A 21,708-nucleotide genomic window follows, 5' to 3' on the forward strand; every position below is an offset into this window, starting at 1 on the left:
GCCATGTGGTGTCACTGCACTCAAGCCTGAGTAACAGAGTGAGACCCTATCTCAAAAAAATATGTTATTACATCCAGAGTAGTCTGTTTAAGAAAAGAGTCTTGCTCCAGTAGAAAAATGAGTTGAGAGCGGTACACAGTGGTTCGTTCCTGTAATCTCAGTACTTTGAGAGACTGAAATGGGAGGATTGCTTGAGCCCAAGAGTTCAAGACCAGCCTGGGCAACATAGTGAGACCCCCGTCTCTACAAAAAAAATACAAAATATTAGCTGGGTGTGGTGGCGCATGCCTGTAGTCCCAGCTACTCGGAAGACTGAGGCTGGAGGATCGCTTGAGACCAGGAGGTCGAGGCTGCAGTGAGCCAAGATCACACCACTGCACTCCAGCCTGGGCAACAGCAAGACTCTGTCTTTAAAAAAAAAAAAAAGTAAAAGCTGAGAACAAAAATTGGTATCCCTCTTCAAAATCGATATAAATGTCTAATACATATGAAAATTTTCATCCACACTAGAAATCAAAGTACACATTAAAACACCAATGAGATATACTTTTGCCTGTCAACTTGGTAAAAAAAAGTTTAAAATAACACTCATTTTTGGTGAGGGTATTAAGAAACAGGCATTCCCAGAGCAGTAGGAGTGTAAAGAGGTACAAGTTGGCAGTTTGAAAGTAGTGTTATGTCATATACAACTATATATATACATATGAAGACAAAAGATACTCAGATCTCTAGGTGATAAGATTATATATGAATCACTTTAATTTTCATCTCTTTTTTTTTTTTTTTTTTAAAGAAATGGGATCTTGCTGTCTGCCCCAAGCTGGAGTGCAGTGGCACAATCATGGCTCACTGCATCCTTGAACTCCTGGGCTAAAGCAATCCTCGTGCCTCAGCCTCCCAGGTAGCTGGGTCTACAGGCAATAGCCACCACACCTGGATAATTTTTAAATTATTTGTAGAGACAGGGTCTCACTCTGTTGACCAGACTGGTCTTCTCCACTTTTTTTTTCTTTTTCTTTTTGAGATGGAGTCTCGCTCTGTCACCAGGGCTGGGGTGCAGTGGCATGATCTCGGCTCACTGAAACCTCTGCCTCCCGGTTCAAGTGATTCTCCTGCCTCAGCCTCCCAAGTAGCTGGGATTATAGGCACGCACCACCATACCCTGCTAATTTTTGTATTTTTTGCGGAGGTGGGGTTTTGCCATATTCAGGCTGATCTTGAACTCCTGACCTCAGGTGATCCACCTGCCTCAGCCTCCCACAGTGCTGGGATTACAGGCGTGAGCCACTGCGCCCAGCCTCTTTATCACTTTTTGTTTTCCACATTTTCTATATGCACACAAGACTTTTCAATCACAAAATATATACACATTTTTTAAATGTGGACTTGTCTGTAGTAAGTGTATAGAAGTATTTGTCTTCTCATCTCCTCTATTCAACACCTCCTTACTTTTATTTCTGAACAGGTCTCCAGGAAAAGTTGGGCTTTCAACATTCAAGGTAAGTTGTGCTTTCTGAAAGTTATGTTTTTAGAAATTGTATACTTTTTATTTGTGTTTTTGTGTAATTCTTCATTTTCTTGCTTTTGCTTTTTTTTGCTTATTTTTTGCTCAGTAATATTGTCATTATGTCCTACTCGGTATAAATAGGTACTCTAGAAATACCTAACTAAATGTTATGCTGTAAAGAAGAAACTGTAAGTATTTTTTAGATTTCTACTGATTTTTATTTGTTCATAATATCTAGAATAAAAGAACATTTGTGTGTGTGTGTGTGTGTGTGTGTGTGTTGAAAAAGTAATACTTGGCCAGGCATGGTGGCTCACACCTGTAATCTCAACACACTGGGAGGCTGAGGTGGGCAGATCAGCTGAGGTCAGGAGTTCGACACCAGCCTGGCCAACATGGTGAAACCCCGTCTCTACTAAAAAAAAAACACACACAAAAATTATCCAGGTGTGGTGGCACAAACCTGTATTCCCAGCTACTTGGGAGACTGAGGCAGGAGAATCGCTTGAACCCAGGAGATGGAGGCTGCAGTGAACTGAGATCGTGCCACTGCACTCCAGCCTGGGCGACAAAGCGAGACTCCACCTCAAAAAAAAAGCAAAAAATTAATACTTGCATGACAAAAATGTACAGTAACTGAAACATATGTATACTTCTTGTGGGCCCATGTACCATCACTGTATATAAAAATCAATCCCAGCTTATATTCAGGCAGAGGAGTTTGGTATTGAGATATTATGCCACTGAGAGCCATTTTAAGTATAAGATATCACCAAACAGAACTATTTATTATCAGATAGAGTATATATTGTATATGTATATGTGTATATGTATATTTATATGTATGTGTAATCTCAAACATGCTGTATTTTTTTCAGTTCCAGTATACCGACCTTCTATTTATACACATTGGATACCAGTCTCTTTGATAAATTAGGATATGTTTATATGAAATATTCTACAATAGTAGAAATGAATGAATTAGTTATATACAATGACATGGATGAATTTCAGCACTAGAGTGTTGAGTCGGGGGTAACTACTCATAGAAAAACATATACAGTAACATTCCATTTATATTAAGTTCAAAAGCGTGCCAAACTAAAGAATATATTGTTTAGAGAATAGATTGTTTAGAGATACAAGCATGGTAAAACTGTGAAGAATTACCAGGGAATGAGAAATACAAAATTTAGGATATCGGTCATTCTCTGAGGGGGAGAGATTGTAATGGAAATGGAGAAGGATACACAAGAGACTTGAAAACTGATAATAATGTTCTTTTTCTTAAATTGAGTGCTTAAGAAAAGTTATGTCATAACTCTTTTCTTATGCTAAATAAAAATTATTTTGTATTTACTTAATATTTAATAAAAACAGTCTTTAAAAGTAACAATGTGTAGGGTTGAAATTTACTCAGGACAAAATGTATATGGTTGAAAATGTAGCTTTCCTTCCACTTCTCATCCCCCACCTCTCAAACTTCATATCCAGAGGCGATTACTGTTTATGCTTATAGGTCTTAAAAGCCATTTAGCTCTAGGATATTTTTATATTATAACAAATAGATTTGGAGAATTTACTTTACCCCAGTAATTATAGATTGTCCTTAACTTGAGTGAAATTAGATAACAAGTATACATATTTAGTAAATAAATATGAAGTTGGATACTGTTCATTTTTTTAACTTTTTATTTTGAAATAATTATAGATTCACAGGAAGCTTTAAAGATAATGCAGAAAGGTCCTGTATATTCTTCACCATTTCCCCAATGGTTATATCTTAATTATAGTACAATTTTAAAATGAGGAATTTAACGTTGGTGCAATGCGAGTGTATAGTTCTGTGCCAATTTATCATATGTGTATATTTGTATAACCACCACAATGAAGATGCAGAACTATTTCATCATCACAAAGATATCCGTTGTACTACCCCTTTATAATCACACCCACCACCTTCCCCATATCATCCCTAAATCTGTTTTCCATCTCTATAATTTTGTCACTTAAGGAATGTTCTGTAAATGGAATTATATACTATGTGACCTTATGGGATTGGTTTAAAGGGTCACGATCCATCCAAGTTGTTGTCTGTATCAATGGTTTGTTTCTTTTTATTGCCGAGTAGTATTCTATGATAAACATGTACTGAGGCTATTGAGTGCACATTATGAATAACAGTATATCTATTGATATTGTAATATAAAGGAAGGCTTGATATAGTTCTGATTGTTGGTGATTTTACAGTCTGATGGAAGATACATGTATACAAAAGGGCAATTTATGAGGTCTCGATGTTTGTAAAATAGAACAGACGTGTTAACTGCCACAAGGGGTTTGGAGGAACGAGAGGAAGATAGAATTGACGTGAGAGCACTGTTACCTGAAATAGCAGAGAAAAGTTTCAGGGAGGAAATAGAACTTTCGCTGAGCTTTGAAAATTGGGAGAGGTTTGCATAGGTAGATAGAGAAAAATTGGGAAAGCATTGTAGTTAGGAAATAGTAGGGACTAATTAATATGCAAAAGCATGGGATTTGCTAGGAGCATTGAAAAACTAATGTGACTAGTGTAAAAGTTTCAGTGGTAGAGTATTGGAAAAGTAAATTGAGGCCAGATTGTGATGAGCCTTGAATGTCAGTTTACCTGATTTTATCATAATACTATGTATACATGCATTGAAACATCACATTGTACCCTGTAAATATGTATCATATTATGTGTCAATTAAAAATTAAATTATAATTTAGAAAAGAGATGGGGCGCAGTGGCTCACACTTGTAATCCCAGCACTTTGGGAGGCTGAGACGGGCAGATCACCTGAGGTCAGGAGTTAGAGACCAGCCTGGCCAACATGGTGAAACTCCATCTTTACTAAAAATACAAAACTTAGCCAGGCGTGGTGGCACACGCCTGTAATCCCAGCTACTTGGGAGGCTGAGGCAGAAGAATCACTTGAACCTGAGAGGCTGAGGTTGCAGTAAGTCAAGATTGTGCCACTGTACTCCACCCTGGGCAATAGAGTGAGACTCTGTCTCAAGTTAAAAAAAAAATTTAGAAAAGAACTCTGATCTTTAAAATTTTGAAGCAGGATATTTTTGGGTTTCTTTTCCTTGCTTTTCTTTTCTTTTTTTCTTTCTTCTTCTTTTTTTTTTTTTTTTGATGGAGTCTCACCCTGTCACCCAGGCTGGAGTGCAGTGATGCAATCTTGGCTCACTGCAATCTCCGCCTCCTGGGTTCAAGCAATTCTCCTGCCTCAGCCTCCCAAGTAGCTGGGATTATAGGTGCCCGCCACCACACCCAGCTAATTTTTGTATTTTTAGTAGAGATGGGGTTTCACCATGTTGGCCACACTGGTCTCAAATGACCTCAAGTGATCTGCCCACCTCGACATCCCAAAGTGCTGGGATTATAGGCGTGAGCCACTGGGCCCGACCAGGATATTTTTGTTTTTTGAAGGTCTCACTCTTGTCACCCAGGCTAGAATGCAATGGCACAATCACAGCTCACTATAACCTCGAACTCCCGGTCTCAAGGACTCCTCCCACCTGAGACTCCCAAGTCGCTAGGACTACAGACTCAAACCCCATACCCAGCTATTTTATTTTATTTTTATTTTTTAGAGATAGGGTCTTGCTAGGTTGTCCAGACTGGTCTGAAACTCCTGGCCTCAAGCCATCCTCCTCCCTTGGCCTCCCAAAGCATTGGGATTACATGAATGAGTCACTGTGCCAGGCCTAAAGTGGGACATTTAAAAAGTCAACTTTTATATGTCTTATAGCTGTGCTGCCCAAGGTGTTTTGTTTTGTTTTGTTTTGTTTTTTTGCTCAGGAATTAAGAAAACTGGTGGAAGGGTGGAAGAAAGTTTGGAGGAAAAAGACTTAGGTGCAAAGAAAGCTGTCAAGAGGCAGTTAAAATGTCAAGACATGAGACTCCAACAAAGGGAACAGCATTGAAAGGATGGATGTATGGATATGACAGCGATTTAAGAGTTGTTTACTTTTTAAAACAATTTTCTCAGCAAAAAAAGAGTGGAAGTCACATTTCTAAGTTTTTCTCTTTTTTTTAAAATTTCACTGTAGTAGCTTCCCTTCCCTTACTACTAAAAATTACAAGTTACCTGAATTTTTCTATAATTAATGTTTTTAGCTTAATGTTCTTTAGTAGGTAATAATGAAGATTTCTGTGAGTGTAGATAACTTTCATACAAATACTTTGTTGGGTGTGCTTATTAAAATTAAAAAAGCTGAAATCTTATAACCAAATACTGCAGGGGGGTTATAGACAGCTCTGTAATATCCAACACAGGTGGAGGTAACTGTGATATGAATTGCTAAAAATTGAATAAGCTACCATACCTTTTAAGGAAGCAAATTTTTGATACTGTGATAGATAGGAGTTAGAGAAATTGCCTAATAGTAGGGAAACTGGGATTTAATAAGTACTGCATTTTAATAATGGGTCAGCACATCACCAGAAGTAGGTAATGGACTGTCTCGAGTATAGCTGAGTTGGCATTGGTTGTCTGTGGACACATGCTTGGCTTCCATTCCTTTGTCCCAAAAGCCTGATCAAGGTGTTAGAAGGACCTGGACCTCATACATCACTGAGAGAGAATCATAATTGACTATATATCCTAAGTCTGATTTTATTAAGAAGTCTTCTCTGGAGATCAGGCCCTCTGGTAGGTGCCATATCACTCCTTTAAACTTGTGACTTAAAACAGCAGAGTACCTTAGGAGTTACTATCTGTTAAAAGTTCAGACTCCAAGAGAGTTTTGTTAAAGCCAAATAAAATAGAAGTCTGATCATTGCTTGGCAGTTTTGGCTAGTGTAGGAATGTTAATCTTTTATAAGTAAATAATTGAAACAAATTAGGCCAAGTGCAGTGACACATAGGCCGAGTGCAGTGACACATAGGCCAAGTGCAGTGACTCACGCCTGTTATCCCAACACTTTGGGATGCTAAGGTGGGAGGATGGCTGCATTCCAGCCTGGGCAACTGCGAGACCCTGCTTCTAAAAATCAGTTAATCAAATTGAGGTCCAAAGATTATTAATGTGTAATTTTATGTAGCTTAATTTAGGGAAAATATCCACAGAATTGTGCTGTACAATGCTTCTGATTTTCCTACTGATAAACAGTTATTAGAAAATAATTGGATAAAAATAATTAGTAGGATAGTTGAAGGTGTTTCTCTAATATGCATCAACTGTTATTTATTTATTTATTTATTTTTTCCTGTGGACCCTGTTCTGCTAAGAGCATCAACTATTCTTAATGGTGATCAGCTTCCAAGTATTCTTTTTTTTTTTTGGAGACAGAGTCTCGCTCTGTCCCAGGCTGGACCAAGTATTCTCTTAATGGTGATCAGCTTCCAAGTATTCTCTCTCCACCTTGTCAAGGTTATCTTATCAATTGGTCTTGGTTAGATTTTTATTTCTTTTTTTTTTTTTTTTTTTTTTTGAGACAGGGTCTTGCTTTCTTCCCCAGGCTGGAATGCAGTGACATTATCATAGCTCACTGCAGCCTCAGGCTCCTAGGCTCAAGTAGTCCTCCCACAACAACCTCCAGAGTAGCTGGGACTGCAGGCACATACCACCATGCTTGGCTAATCATTACTTTTTTTAGAGGCGAGGTCTCACTATGTTGCCCAGACTGGTCTCAAACTCCAGGTCTCAGCCCGTGCCCAGCCTTCTTTCGTATAAAACCAGGATCCAATTAAAGCCTATGTAAACTTAAGATGTATGTATTAACTGAAGAAAAAACAGAGCATGCATCATTCAACACTCATTCAGCAAATGATTATTTAGTGCAGGACACTGTTTTAGGTACTGAACAAACTGTAGATAGAACAAACAAGGTCTGTGTCTCATGGAGCTTACATTCTAGTGGGACAGGGAAGAGACAAAAAATAAGCAAGTAAATAAGGTCATTTCGAACGATAAGTGCAATGAAGGAAAATAGGATAATGTTTTCCCAGCACCGTTTATTGAGTAGGGAAGCCTTTCCCCATTCTTTGTTTTCATCAGGTTTGTCGAAGATCAGATAGTTGTAGGTGTGCAGTCTTATTTCTGTATTCTCTATTCTGTTCTATTGGTCTGTGTGTCTGTTTTTGTACCAGTACCATGCTGTTTGGTAACTGTAGCACTGTAGCATAGTTTGAAGTCGGATAGCATGATGCCTCCAGCTTTGTTCTTTTTGCTTAGGATTTGCCTTGGCTATTCAGGCTCTTTTTTGGTTCCCTATGAATTTTAAAATAAGATTTTCTAGTTCTGTGAAGAATCTCAGTGGTAGTTTAATAGTAATGGCATTAAGTCTATAAATTGCCTTGGGCAGTGTGGCCATTTTAACGATATTGAGTCTTCCTATCCATGAGTGTGGAGTGTTTTTCCATTTGTTTGTGTCATCTCTGGTTTTTTTGAGCAGTGGTTTGTAGTTCTCCTTTCACCTCCCTAGTTAGCTGTATTCTTGGTATTTTCTTTTCGTGGCAATTGTGAATGGTGGGAGTGTATTCCTGATTTGGCTCTCTGCTTGGCTGTTATTAGTGTATAATAATGCTAGTGATTTTTGCACATTTATTTTGTATCCTGAGACTCTGTTGAAGTTGTTTATCAGCTTAAGAATCTTTTGGGCTGAGACTATGGGTTATCTAGATATAAGATCATGTCTGCAAACAGGGATAGTTTGACATCCTCTCCTCAATCCCATTACTGGGTATATACCCAAAGGAATATAAATCATTCTATTATAAAGACACATGCACACAAATGTTCATTGCAGCACTATTCACAATAGCAAAGACATGGAATCAACCTAAATGCCCATCAATGATAGACTGGATAAAGAAAATGTGGTACATATACACTATGGAATACTATGCAGTCATAAAAAAGAACGAGATCATGTCCTTTGCAGGGACATGGATGGAGCTGGAGGCCATTATCCTTAGCAAATTAATGCAGGAACAGAAAACCAAATACTGCATGTTCTCACTTATAGGTGGGAGCTAAATGATGTGGACACATGAACCCATAGAGGGGAACAACACGTGTTGGGGCCTATCAGAGGGTGAAGGGTGGGAGGAGGGAGAGGATCAGGAAAAATAACTAATGTGTACTAGGCATAATACCTGGGTGATGAAATAATCTGTACAACAAAACCCCATGACACAAGTTTACCTATGTAACAAATCTGCACATGTACCCCTGAACTTAAAAGTTTAAAAAAAAAAAAAAAAAGAAAAATAGGATAATGTGATAGAAAGTTAAGGAGTCAGATAAGGCTATTTTGAGGTGGTCAGGGAAGTATTTTCTGATAAAATAACACTTGAGCTGTGACCCTAATGGCAAGGAACCATCCTATTGGCCAGAATGTCATTGTGGGGGAGTGGTATGAGAGGGAGATGAGGAGTGTAGAAGATATAAAAAATGTAGGCAGAGGCTATGTCATGTTTAGGCCTTCCTGGGCCTTGGTACTGTTTGGATTTTATCTAATACTTAAGAGTCCATGAAACAATTTTTTTCTAGAAGAATCTGTGTTAAGATTGGTAGTATTCCCCAAATTCTGGGGGAGAAATTCAGTGCTCAAAGATATTGCAAGTCCTGCAGAAATTTCACTGGCACGTTAAATCTTTAACATTTTAATAATCTCTGGAGTAATTTCATTATTGAGCCTATTGTGATCATATCCTGATACTTGTATAAGTGCCACCTAAATAATTAATGTGACTTGAGTCCCTTATCTGTCTAAAATGGTTATAATGACCTTCCTCTAACAAACTCTGTGATGTGCACAAAGAATTATGATTTTTTTCTCAGTATCAAGAGTAGCATTCAAATTGCTGTGCTTCTATAAATAGACAACTTAAGATTGAGAAGAGTATTGTATTGAGATTTGCAAATATATGATTGTCTTATTTTACCCTAATTTTTTCCAGCAGAAATGCAGTATCCATTTCTAACCTCCCAAATATATATATATATGTACGTATGTGTATATAAATGTATACGTAGATATATATGTATTTTTGGTGGGTTTAATTTTTTTCATCTTTTTTCATAGTTTTTTTAGGGGCTTCATTTAACTTCTGGTTAAGTCTTGATTTCTTTTATCTAAAGCATGTAGAATTTTAAGAAAACTATTTCCTGAATGTGGTTTTCTGTGTTATATACTTTTGTATTTGTGCATATTTATGGAGCAATGCTTTGGGAAAAATAACAATTTTTATTCAGCTCCTTGCTTAAATCCTTAATCCTTTTTAGCTATAAAAGTGCTTAGAAGTTCTTATCGTCCATTACAGTTTTTTAATGTTAAAAAGTTGAGCAAGTTTTCACATTTAAAGGTAAATATCCTATTGCAGAATAATAGAATATTGCTGATGGGTAACTTTCTTATGCAAATTACATTGTCCCATTTGGCATAAAATTTCTGAGCATCTATCAGTATTCAGAAATCTAAGCCCTTTAGGCCTGGCACAGTGGCTCACACCTATAATCCCAGCACTTTGGGAGGCTGAGGTGGGTAGATCACTTGAGGTCAGGAGTTCGAGACCAGCGTGACCAACAAGGTGAAACTCTGTCTCTACTAAAATTACAAAAATTAGCCGGGTGTGGTGGCACGCACCTATAATCCCAGCTACTTGGGAGGCTGAGGCAGGAGAATCACTTGAACCTGGGAAGCAGAGGTTGCAGTGAGCCAAGATTGTGCCACTGCACTCCAGCCTGGGTGACAGAGTAAAACTCTGTCTCAAAAAAAAAAAAAAAAAGAAGAAATCTAAGCCCTTTAAGGGCCTTTGATTTATTAATGCTACATTTTCTCATTTGTACCCCTTTAAAGTGTGTTTTTAAAGAAAAGATGTCATCATTTGGTCTCTATTTCTTTTCTTTTTCAAACAGGAAACAGAGAACACTGCATACAAAGTTGGAAATGAGTCCCCTGTACAAGAATTGAAACAAGATGTGTCTAAAAAGGTTGGAAAGATACAATGTCAATATTAGTTTATAGCAGACATCATATTTATATGGTATATTTCAAACAGTTTTTATATTCTTTTAGTATAGCGCTCTGTACATGGCTGATGTTCAGCAAATGTTTCATGAATCTGTCACATTTGTGGTTGAAGACATTTCAGTCTTTTTAGAAGTCCTTTTCATATTCTAATTGGTAATTTATCCTTGAGACAATATTTTGTAAAATGCTTTTATTTTTTATTCTTGTATTTTTATCAGAATAAGCCCTAACTCTTCTTGAGGTTACTACCAGGAGTTATGGGTATTGAAAAGCTCAGTGCAGCAACATTCTGATGTCTTTAGGAATCAGAAGTTATAAGAAGTCCTTACTCTGATAGTACCTTTGATACCTTTTAAAAAATTGATGCTATGAAGCTTCAAAGGTTGGTTTACTAGAAGAGATTGAGCACAAGATCAATATTTTGAAAATGGGCAGTTCACAGTATCAGGATAAAACTCAAGGAGAAAGACAGGATGGTGTGTTTTTATTCATTTATACAAGTTTTAAGCGTTTTCTGTGCCCTAGGCAATGTTCTAGCCAGTGGGTTTCCAGAGGCTAACAAAATGACACATTCTCCACCCCAGAGTTTCTCCAGTACTGGCACTCGACATTTTGGGCTAATAGAGGGTAAGGGAAGGCCTCTTGTGTGCATTATAAGATGTTTTAGCAGTATCCCTAGCTTCTACTTACTAGATGCCAATAGCATCCCCAGCTCCCAATTATGACAACCAAATATATCCCCAGATGTCTGGGAAGGGGTATGGAACAAAATAACCCCTAATGGAAAACCACTGTTCTATCCTTATGGAATTTAGAAATTTAATGGACTACTTTTTTTTTTTTTTTTTTTTGAGGCAGGGTCTCACTCTGTTGCCCAAGCTAGAGTGCAGTGGCACAATCATGGCTCACTGTAGCCTCCACCTCCTGGACTCAAGTGATCCTCCCACCTCACCCTCCTGAGTAGCTGGGACTACAGGTGTATGCCACCATGCCTGGATAATTTTTGTATATTTTGTAGAGACAAGGTTTTGCCATGTTTCCCAGGCTGGTCTTGAAATTCTGAGCTCAGGCAATCCACCCACCTCAGCCTCCCAAAGTGCTGGGATTATAGGTGTGCAACACTGTGCCCAGCCAGACCACATATTTTAATATTGATCATACTTTTTCCTTTAAAGGAAAAATGTTCCCTTTTGGGACAAATGGTGGATTGCATAGCAGTGTACATAACAGGAATTGAACCATTTTTTTAAAAAAATAAGAAATTGCCTATAATTCTATACTATAACACACAGGTGTCTTGATTTTTCAGCATTTCCTTCTGGTTCTCACCCATTAGCATACATTTTTCTGCCTAATCGTAGTGTAGGTAGAATTTTATATTCTTTTACTCTTATCATTTTTAGATTTTCCACATACTTCTATATGATTTCTGTACTCAGATGAATCAGTTTCCATCAAGTAAATGGATTACAATGTATCTAGCCATTTTTATTGTTGAAACTTAAAATATTCCTGTTTTTTCCACTATAGCTTTTCTTATCTTTTTAAAGAATGTTTTTCTTAGGATAAATTACAAATGTATAACTATCTATAGTTAGTGGGGAAAAAAGATGATTTTAAGGAGAGTTTAGAAGTTTAAACAGTAGTGAGAAAACACTGTGGAGCAGAATGAGGTTTAAGATTCTAAATAATCACTTTTTAAGTTCTAGCCTTTTCAGTTGAATTAAGTATGAATCACTAATGATAAAGGCTATGGGGATATACCCTGGACGAGGGCATACTCTGCTCTCGAGTAACTTACATTTTAGTAGAAGAAATTGGATAAACACAAAACTAAATGCAGTAAGTATTCAAATAAACTTAGAAACTATTGTAAGAACACAAAGGGAAGGAGACTTCTTGCTTGGGGGTAGGAATGAAGATGACTTCATGGAGGAGGTAGCATCTGAGCTGGTTCTTAATGAATGCATAAGATTTGGACAGGCTAGGCCAGGCACGGTGGCTCACGCCTATAATCCCAGCACTTTGGGAGGCCGAGGCAGGCGGATCACCTGAGGTCGGGAGTTCGAGACCAGCCTGACCAACATGGAGAAACCCCATCTCTACTAAAAATACAAAAATTAGCTGGGCGCGGTGGTGCGTCCCTGTAGTCCCAGCTACTTGGGAGGCTGGGGCAGGAGAATCGCTTGAACCTGTAGGCGGAGGTTGCAGTGAGCTGAGATTGCGCCACTGCACTCCAGCCTGGCGACAGAGCTAGACTCCCTCTCAAAAAAAAAAAAGATTTGGCCAGGCTAAGATGGGAGAGGAAAGGCATTACTGAAGGCATGGAGGTGGGGAATGTGCAGAACATTTGAGGATGAGCCTAGAGAGCAAAGTTAGGGCTGGATTATAGGAATGCCTTATGTCATACTAAACTGTCTGCTTTTTATTTTATTTTTTTTTTTGAGACTTGAGTCTTGCTCTGTTGCCCAGGCTAGAGTGCAGTGGTGTGATCTCAGCTCACTGCAACCTCCACCTCCTAGGTTGAAGCAATTCTTCTGCCTCAGCCTCCCGAGTAGCTGGGGTTACACCAACACACCACCACGCCAGGCTAATTTTTTATATTTATTTATTTATTTATTTATTTATTTATTTATTTATTGTGTATTTTTAGTAGAGATGGGGTTTCACCATGTTGGCCAGGCTGGTTTTGAACTCCTGACCTCAGGTGATCCGCCCACCTCAGCCTCCCAAAGTGCTGGGATTACAAGCATAAGTCACCACGTTCAGTCACAGTGAGCTTTTTGCAGCAAACAATGCATTAGCATAATCATCTCTATGTATGTCTTGGTTCTCACTGTTCTCTTAGTCTTTCCCTTTTCACTATTTCCTAAAATCCAGAAAAAAATGACAGGGCTAGGCACCATAAGAAGGTGTCATGAGGCATATCAAGAGGCAGAAAACATGGACCTTTCTCTCCAGGTACTAATTATCTGGTGTAGAGAAAATAAATAGAGCTAGCCTATATACAGCTCTGTATTTGTATTATAGTTCATACTATACTGAACAGTAAGAATAATAGAAGTGCAGAGGAGGGAGAGATTATTCTCAGATAAGGGATTGGGGAAGACACGTTTTCAACCTCATTTTGACCCCTCTTGTGGCACAGACATTTCCATTATGTGTAGGGATTATTTCAAACCTTTATACTCACCTCATGCTCACTGTACCCACTCACATCCCCCTCACTTTCAGCTGATAACCTTGTTTCCTACTCCATGTAAATATTAGAGGCTAAAAAGCCTGAATCCATTCCTTTGTATCATCTTTCACTTCCTTTACCTACATATTTATTGTTATTTCTTACCTTTTTTTCATGTCATCCATCACTGAAGATTTAGTATTCTTGTTTTCTGTCCAAAGTAGTGTGGTATAATACAAAGATCACTGGATTTTTAAGAAAGACCTGGATTTCAGTTTTGGCTTTGTAGCTTACTAATTGTGGGACTGGCAAAATTCTTAAAGCCTTTACCTCAGAGTCCTGCTTTTCTAGGAGGTAGGTAATGCAGCTACCTAACCCAAAGGCCTGTATGACAATTAAATGAGAATGTGTATACTAGGTCTAATACACAGTAGGCCTTCTTTCCTTTCTTTTCCAGAACATTGCTCTATTATCTTCTTTTCCAGTAGTTCCTTCCCTTCAGGTTATAAAAGTACTGGGTCACTTTATCGAAGTCTTTTTGCATTTATAGCTAAGCTTTTTGAAAACTCAGACCGTGCTAATGTCTCTGTATCTTCACCTCCTATTCATTCTCAAACCCATTGTAATATGACTTCTGTTATCACTGTTATCATTGAGGTTCTCAGTGCTCAGTAACCACTTAATTGACAAATTGGTTGGACTCTGGTTAGTTCTGGTGAAAGCAAGGTAATTTCTAAGGTTAACAATTTGAAGATTGAGAAAAACTAACATATAGAACATGCTAAGAAATCAGGGATGAATATTACTGAGCAGCAGTAATACCCAGTTCAAGTTAGCATGAAATTGTAGTAAACCAGATTAGGATGGTTCTGTGATGCATTGTGTTAACTTTCTGAAGCCAGGGAATTGAGAAAGCAGAAGTTGTTCATGGTTGGACATGGTGGCAGGATAAGTGATCTGGGAGATTTAATATTAGTAATGACAAGACTGGGGAGAAAATATATTCTAAATGTTGGTGGAAGATAATAGAAAGCCTGTTTATATTTTAAACTACATATAAGAAAGAAAGGGGGCCAAGCGCAGTGGCTCATGCCTGTAATCCCAGCACTTTGGGAGGCCGAGGCGGGTGGGTCACATGAGGTCGGGAGTTAAAGACCAGCCTGGCCAATATGGTGAAACCTCGTCTCTACTAAAAATACAAAAATTAGCCCGGCGTGGGGCACACACCTGTAATCTCAGCTTCTAGGGAGGCTGAGGCAGGAGAATTGCTTGAACCTGGGAGGCGGAGGTTGCAGTGAGCCAAGATCGTGCCACTGCACTCCAGCCTGGGTGACAGAGTGAGACTCCATTTCAAAAAAGAAAAAGAAAGGAAGGGAAAAGACAAGGTGGACTGGGTATTTGAACTCTTTTCATGGTCCTGCCATCTGTCCAAATAGTGGAGTTTAGGTGTAGTCTGTTTAAGAATGTTAATCTCCCTACATCTGCTGGTTTTTGGGTCATAAGCTTGAGTTCAGAGCTAAATAACTTGAATTCTTCTCCTGGGGATTTAGATTATCATGGTTTGGTTAAGTAGGCTCAAACCATTAGGCTGGTATTACAACAAGTTTGGCATAAATATGTAAATGAATCAGGATATTGAGTCTTAATGTAAGTTTAGAAATGAACTTGATTTTACAGGGTTATTTGATCTTTTGTACCTAAGTATTAACACAAATTCCCTGTTATGAGGGTTAAGAGTATAGATGCTGGAATCAAACTCCCTGGGTTTATACCTGCTTCATCACTTACTAGCTTTGTGACCTTGGACAAATCATTTGATTAGTTCCCTCATTTGTAAAATGGTGACAGTAGGAGTAGAATCTCATAAGGTTGTTGTAAGGATTAAAATATGTAAAGTGTTAAGAACATTGCCTGGCACATACTAAGTACTATGTAAATGATTAGCTGTTACTATGTTCTTATAAATAGCTTCATTTTTAAAAACTACTTTTAACCCTTTCATCAGATTATTGAAAGTATTATTGAGGAGAGTCAGAAAGTACTACAGCTTGAAGATGACTCTTTGGATTCCAAAGGAAAAGAACCCTCTGATCAAGCTACTGCCAGTCCTATTGTGGCTAAAACAGATCTGAGCAGTATACCCGGACTGTTAGCCGTAGATCAAGTACTACCGGAAGAATCCCAAAAGGCAGAGAGTCAGAATACATTTGAAGAGACTGAATTAGAATTAAAAAAATGCTTTCCTTCTGATGAAACCTGTGAGAAACCAGTAGATGAAACCACGAAGTTAACTCAAACAAGTTCAACTGAGCAGCTTAATGTGCTTGAAACTGAAACAGAAGTATTGAACAAGGAAGCAGTGGAAGTCAAAGGAAGTGGTGATGTTCTAGAGCCTGTGTCCTCAGACTCCTTGTCTACTAAAGATTTTGCCGCTGTGGAAGAAGTGGCCCCTGCCAAACCCCCAAGACACCTTACTGCAGAGCCTGATATAGTGGCTAGTACAAAGAAGCCTGTTCCAGCACGCCCACCTCCTCCAACTAATTTCCCACCTCCTAGACCCCCACCTCCATCTCGACCTGCTCCACCACCAAGAAAAAGGAAAAGCGAATTGGAATTTGAGACTCTGAAAACTCCTGATCTAGATGGCAAGTATTAATTGAGAAATCCCTCTGTTGGTTGGGCACAGTGGCTCACGCCTGTAATCCCAGCACTTTGGGAGGCCGAGGCGGGTGGATCGCTTGAGCTCAGTTCAAGACCAGCCTGGGCAACATGGCAAAACCCCATCTGAACAACAACAACAAAAAAATACAAAAATTAGCTGGCCATGGTGGCACGCACCTGTAGTCCCAGCTGCTTGGGAGGCTGAGGTAGGAGAATTGCTTGGGCCTGGGAGGCAGAGACTGCAGTGAGCCAAGGTCGCGCCATTGCACTCCAGCCTGGGTGATCAGAGTGAAATCTTGTCTCAAAAAAAAAAAAAAGAGAGAAATAACTCTTTGTGGTGAAATTTTGGAGTTGAAACTGTTTACCTTTCTGCTTTTATTTCACTTTATAAAAAAACTCACTGGCAACCAAGTTATTAAAATTATTTATTTAGTAATAGACAAAATGTAAAAATGTTTACATTGGTGAAAATTACTTTACTATAATTGAACACTTCAGCAGACTTCAAACTTTCAATTCTGTTGCCATCTGAGAGAGAGTGGCATGGTGAAAAAAACTTGGGATTTGGAGACCTAAAGTCTGAATTCAAGTCCTGCATCTTTTTTTTGTATGAGCTGTATAGTCTTGAGGAAATTAAATAACTTGTTTGAACCATGGTTTCCCTGTATAGGAAATGAGAGTAATCAAGCCACTTTCCTCACAGGGTTGTTACAAGAATCAAACAAAAAGGGTTGTTATTGTTGTTATTATCGTTGCAGTTCCCAAAGAGAATATTACGTCTGATTCTCTCCTAACCGCAAGCATGGCTTCAGAAAGTACGGTCAAGGATTCTCAGCCTTCTCTTGATTTGGCAAGTGCTACCAGTGGAGATAAAATAGTTACTGCCCAGGTTGGTGAATTAGTGTTCTGTTTCATATAGACTTTATTAGCTCCCTGCAACTGGCTGGTTTGTTGATGATGATTCTGTATTCTCCAGGCCAAATATTTCTTTGTCCTCCAAACCTGACACCCTTACTTCTCTTGATCAGCTCTGCTGCACACTAACTGAGTGAGCCTAGCAAGCTGTTTAGCATCTGGGTCTCAGATGCCCCATCAATAAAATGGAGGAAAAAATCCTTCCTTGAGGGTTTGAAATGAGCTAAAATATGCCAAGTATCTAGCAGATAATAGGTATTCAAAAAACGACAGATGCTACTATTTGTAATATTGTTGGTACTAATAAACACCAACTATAGTCTGTGTTTGTCCTGTATTGGTCAGAATTGAAGACTTTTTTTTATAATTTCCTTTTCCTAATCATAGAAAAACTTTATATGCTAGGAAGTGGGCTACACAAAAGACTTGATAACATTAATTTTACCACAGCCAGATTCTGGGACTCAGAGCTACTTTCATGGTAGCTGTGGTGGGCCGGGCTACCAGACTAGAATATAGGACACTATAGTCTTGTTATAGCCTTAGAGCAGGGGTCAGTAGTGGCCTGCTTTGGGATGATCCCCAAGCTAAGAATGTTCTTTACATTTTTAAAGGTTGTTTAAAATAAGAAGAAGAATATGTAACAGAGACTATATGAACAAAAATGCCTTAAATATTTACTGTATGGCTCTTTATAGAGAGAAGTTTTCTGACCCCTACCTTTGAGGTAGCCACATTCAGTCCAGATTAATAGCAGTGTTAGTAGAGAAATGCTTTTTGGCCAGGTTCAAATAGAACATTTATTTGTTTTCAAGAATACTAAGACATTATTTCATGAGCAGCAATAGTTTTGGTTCGTAATGTTTTTCAGCATGCTGGGAAAAATGAAGGACTGAAATGTAATGTTCCATTTAGATTTTCAGCAGATTCCATTATCTGAATTATGAAATTCTTTAGAATCATGTGTGGTAATAATTGAAAATTTATAGAAATTGATTCAGTCTAATTTCTGTTTATAAAATTATATTTCCAGGAAAATGGAAAAGCACCTGATGGGCAGACTGTAGCAGGTGAAGTGATGGGCCCTCAGAGACCTAGATCCAACTCTGGGAGAGAGCTTACTGATGAGGTAGAAATAGATTTTTTTGTTCTTGTTCTTAAAACATAAAGTACAAAAAACATAATGGGAAGATGAAAACGTTCTGGAGATGGATGGTAATGATGGTTGCATAACAATGTGAATGTACTTAATGACCCAGAACTATACACTTAAAAATGGTTAAAATGGTAAATTTTATGTTATGTGTAGTTTACCACAATTTAATTTTTTTTAAGTTTCTTGCTGTTACACACACAAAAAAAAATACAGAAGAAAAAATGAAAATTGAAGATTGTCTTTGTTTTGTTGATATGCTGGATGTTGCATCTCTGACTTAAACTTGCCCTTTCACTCTATTGCATAGTGGAATAAATATATTGAAAGCAAGGTTTATATTTTATAGAAAGTGGGCTTTAAAAGAACTTGATATTGAGGCCAGGTGTGGTGGCTCACTCCTGTAATCCCAGCACTTTGGGAGGCCAAGGTGGGCAGGTCACTTGAGGTCAGAAGTTCGAGACCAGCCTGGCCAACATGGCAAAACCCTGTCTCTACTAAAAATACAAACATTAGCCAGGCATGGTGGTGTGCATCTGTAATCGCAGTTACCCAGAGGCTGAGGCAAGAGAATCACTTGAACCTGGGAGGCGGAGGTTGCAGTGAGCCGAGATCACACCACTGCACTCCAGCCTGGGCGACAGAGCAAGGCTCGGTCTCAAGAAAAAAAATTTAAAATAATAATAATAATAATAAAAGAACTTGATATTATAAATACATGTTATACCAACATAAATTTTTAAAATTATTTTAATGCTTTCTTATCATTAAAACTTAGTATGCACCTATTACCCAACTTATTCAGAATTAAATTTTACAGCAAAATCTTAGTTTATGTTTCTTTACAACAATACATTTTTTAAAATATTGCACTTTGGAAAACAGTTTGGCAGTTCCTCAAAATGTGAAACATAGTGTTATCATGACCCAGCAATTCCATTCCTTTGTATATACCAATGAGAAATGAAAACATATGTTCACACAAAAAAATGTACACAAATATTCACAGCATCATCATTCATAACAGCAAAAAACTGGAAACAACCCAAATGTTCATCACTGATTGGATGGATAAATAAAATGTGGTATATTCATACCATGTTATATTTTTTAGCAATTAAAAGGAATGAAGGAATAAAGTATTGATACATGCTACAACATGGATAAACCTTGAAAACATCATGTTAAGTTAAAGAAACCAGACGAAAAAGGCCATATATTACAGGATTTGATTTATATGAAATGTATGGAATAGGCAAATCTATAGAGACAGAAAGTAGATTAGTATTTGCCAGGGACTAGGAAGAAAGGGAAATGAGGTGTGACTGCTAATGGGTAGGGAATTTCCTTTTGGGGTGCAGAAAATATTCTGACTTAGTGGCGATAGTTGTACAACTCTGTGAATATACTAAAAACCATTGAATTATATGCTTTAAATGAGTGCATTTTGTGGCATGTGAATTATATCTCAATAAAAATGTTAGAAATTATTGTGTACAGTATTGAATGTATCTAAAAAGCCTTTAGCTTAAATTTTAGGGGATTTTGTAGACTCAGAAAGATAATTAAATTGCAGGTCATCTTGGTGTGATTGTTTTTTTTTAACCTCAGGAAATTTTAGCCAGTGTAATGATTAAGAACCTAGATACTGGAGAAGAAATACCTTTGAGTCTTGCAGAAGAGAAACTACCAACAGGCATTAATCCTCTCACTCTACACATCATGAGAAGGACAAAAGAATATGTAAGGTATGGCCTAATGTTATTTGTCATTTATAGTATTTCAGAGTTGTTAAGATTTCTCTGTTAATGAACTATGACAACCCCTAATTTGGTTTCATTCAGTCTTTTTTCTTTATTCTGGAATTAAAATAGAGTTAGATAATGTATGTATTCTTTAACTTTGCTCTTCATTATGACTGTACAGTTACTTGGGGGAAATAGTATAAATATTAAATCCCATAGCACTTAATTTCTCTCTTTTAATGATTTAAATTATACTTGAGACAATATAAAAACAGTGAGGCAGCCAGGCATGATAGTTCATGCCTGTAATCCCAGCACTTTGGGAGGCTGAGGCAGCACTTGAATTCAGGAGTTAGCGAGGAGCCTAGGCAACATAGTGAGACCTCATCTCCACAAAAATAAATAAATAAAAATAACAAAAAAATGAGGCTAAAAAGCTATGTAGAATGAACACTTAGTCTTCTGAAACCTTGCTTTAAGGATCATAAATTGTTTAAATATTTGTACTGTTTTTGTAGGATCAGAAAATGGCTTTAAAATGAGATGAGTGACTTTACTACGAGATTTATGTAGATCTATTGAATCATTTTGGTAAAAGCAGGAGCTATTTTATTAAATGTAATGCAGGATATACTTAATGAGTGGGGAGGAAGATACCTACAAGTTACTTTATTATTTCCCTACAGCACATTTTGCCAAGCAAAAAGGCTTGTTTGTAGTAGGTTTTTCATAAATTTCTAAATTGCATTCATTTATATGTTGTACATTGCACCTTGCTTAAAGATTCTTTTCTTCAATTTCTGAAGCCTTTAAGTTGTCAGGTCCATCATTTAAATTAAATTATATGGGCTGAGCACAGTGGCTCACACCCGTAATTCTAGCACTTTAGGAGGCCAAGGCGGGTGGATTGCCTGAGCTCAGGAGTTCGACACGAGCCTGGGCAACATGGTGAAACCCTGTCTCTACTAAAATACAAAAAATTAGCCAGACATGGCAGTGTGCGCCTGTAGTCTCAAGTACTCAGGAGGCTGAGGCAGGAGAATTGCTTGAACCAGGGAGGCGGAGGTTGCAGTGAGCCAAGATTGTGCCACTGCACTCCAGCCTGGGCAACAGAGCAAGACTCCATCTCCTAAATAAATAAATAAATAAATAATTAAAATTACATAAAGCTTATTAGCGTAGTTTTTCTTATTCTGATTAACTGGTTATATAGTAAGTATAAACAGATTTTTAAGAAGTATAGAAGAAATGGTTTCTTTTAAAACAGTTTCCCCTTCTTACAGTAATGACGCAGCACAGTCAGATGATGAAGAGAAGTTACAGTCTCAGCCAACAGATACTGATGGTGGAAGGTTAAAACAGAAAACGTGAGTTACAGTACATCCCTTTTCTTCATTTCAAGTTTTTATTTAAAAAAATATGAGAACTACCATACTATTTTAAATCATGCTCCATGTAGTTTTTATGTCTACCCACCACCACTCCTCCCTGTCCCTCGCTGATGGGTTATGAAGTTGTATTGATTAGTTTTAA

The 21,708-nt window shown here is 37.8% G+C and overlaps 1 protein-coding gene across 1 annotated transcript in view; it reads left to right on the forward strand.

The window, feature by feature from the left end:
• WDR44 (WD repeat domain 44) overlaps positions 1 to 21,708 on the forward strand; it is a 102,725-nt gene that overhangs the window by 31,166 nt on the left and 49,851 nt on the right. The window contains exons 2-8 of the mRNA XM_024240958.3: positions 1,466 to 1,499; positions 10,406 to 10,480; positions 15,707 to 16,346; positions 17,121 to 17,251; positions 18,311 to 18,406; positions 20,042 to 20,178; positions 21,459 to 21,542. Of these exons, the coding sequence (XP_024096726.1) occupies positions 1,466 to 1,499; positions 10,406 to 10,480; positions 15,707 to 16,346; positions 17,121 to 17,251; positions 18,311 to 18,406; positions 20,042 to 20,178; positions 21,459 to 21,542 (1,197 nt within the window). The remainder of the gene's footprint in view (positions 1 to 1,465; positions 1,500 to 10,405; positions 10,481 to 15,706; positions 16,347 to 17,120; positions 17,252 to 18,310; positions 18,407 to 20,041; positions 20,179 to 21,458; positions 21,543 to 21,708) is intronic.

This window comes from Pongo abelii, chromosome X (genome assembly GCF_028885655.2).
Source record: "Pongo abelii isolate AG06213 chromosome X, NHGRI_mPonAbe1-v2.0_pri, whole genome shotgun sequence".
Classification (NCBI taxonomy): Eukaryota; Metazoa; Chordata; class Mammalia; order Primates; family Hominidae; genus Pongo; species Pongo abelii.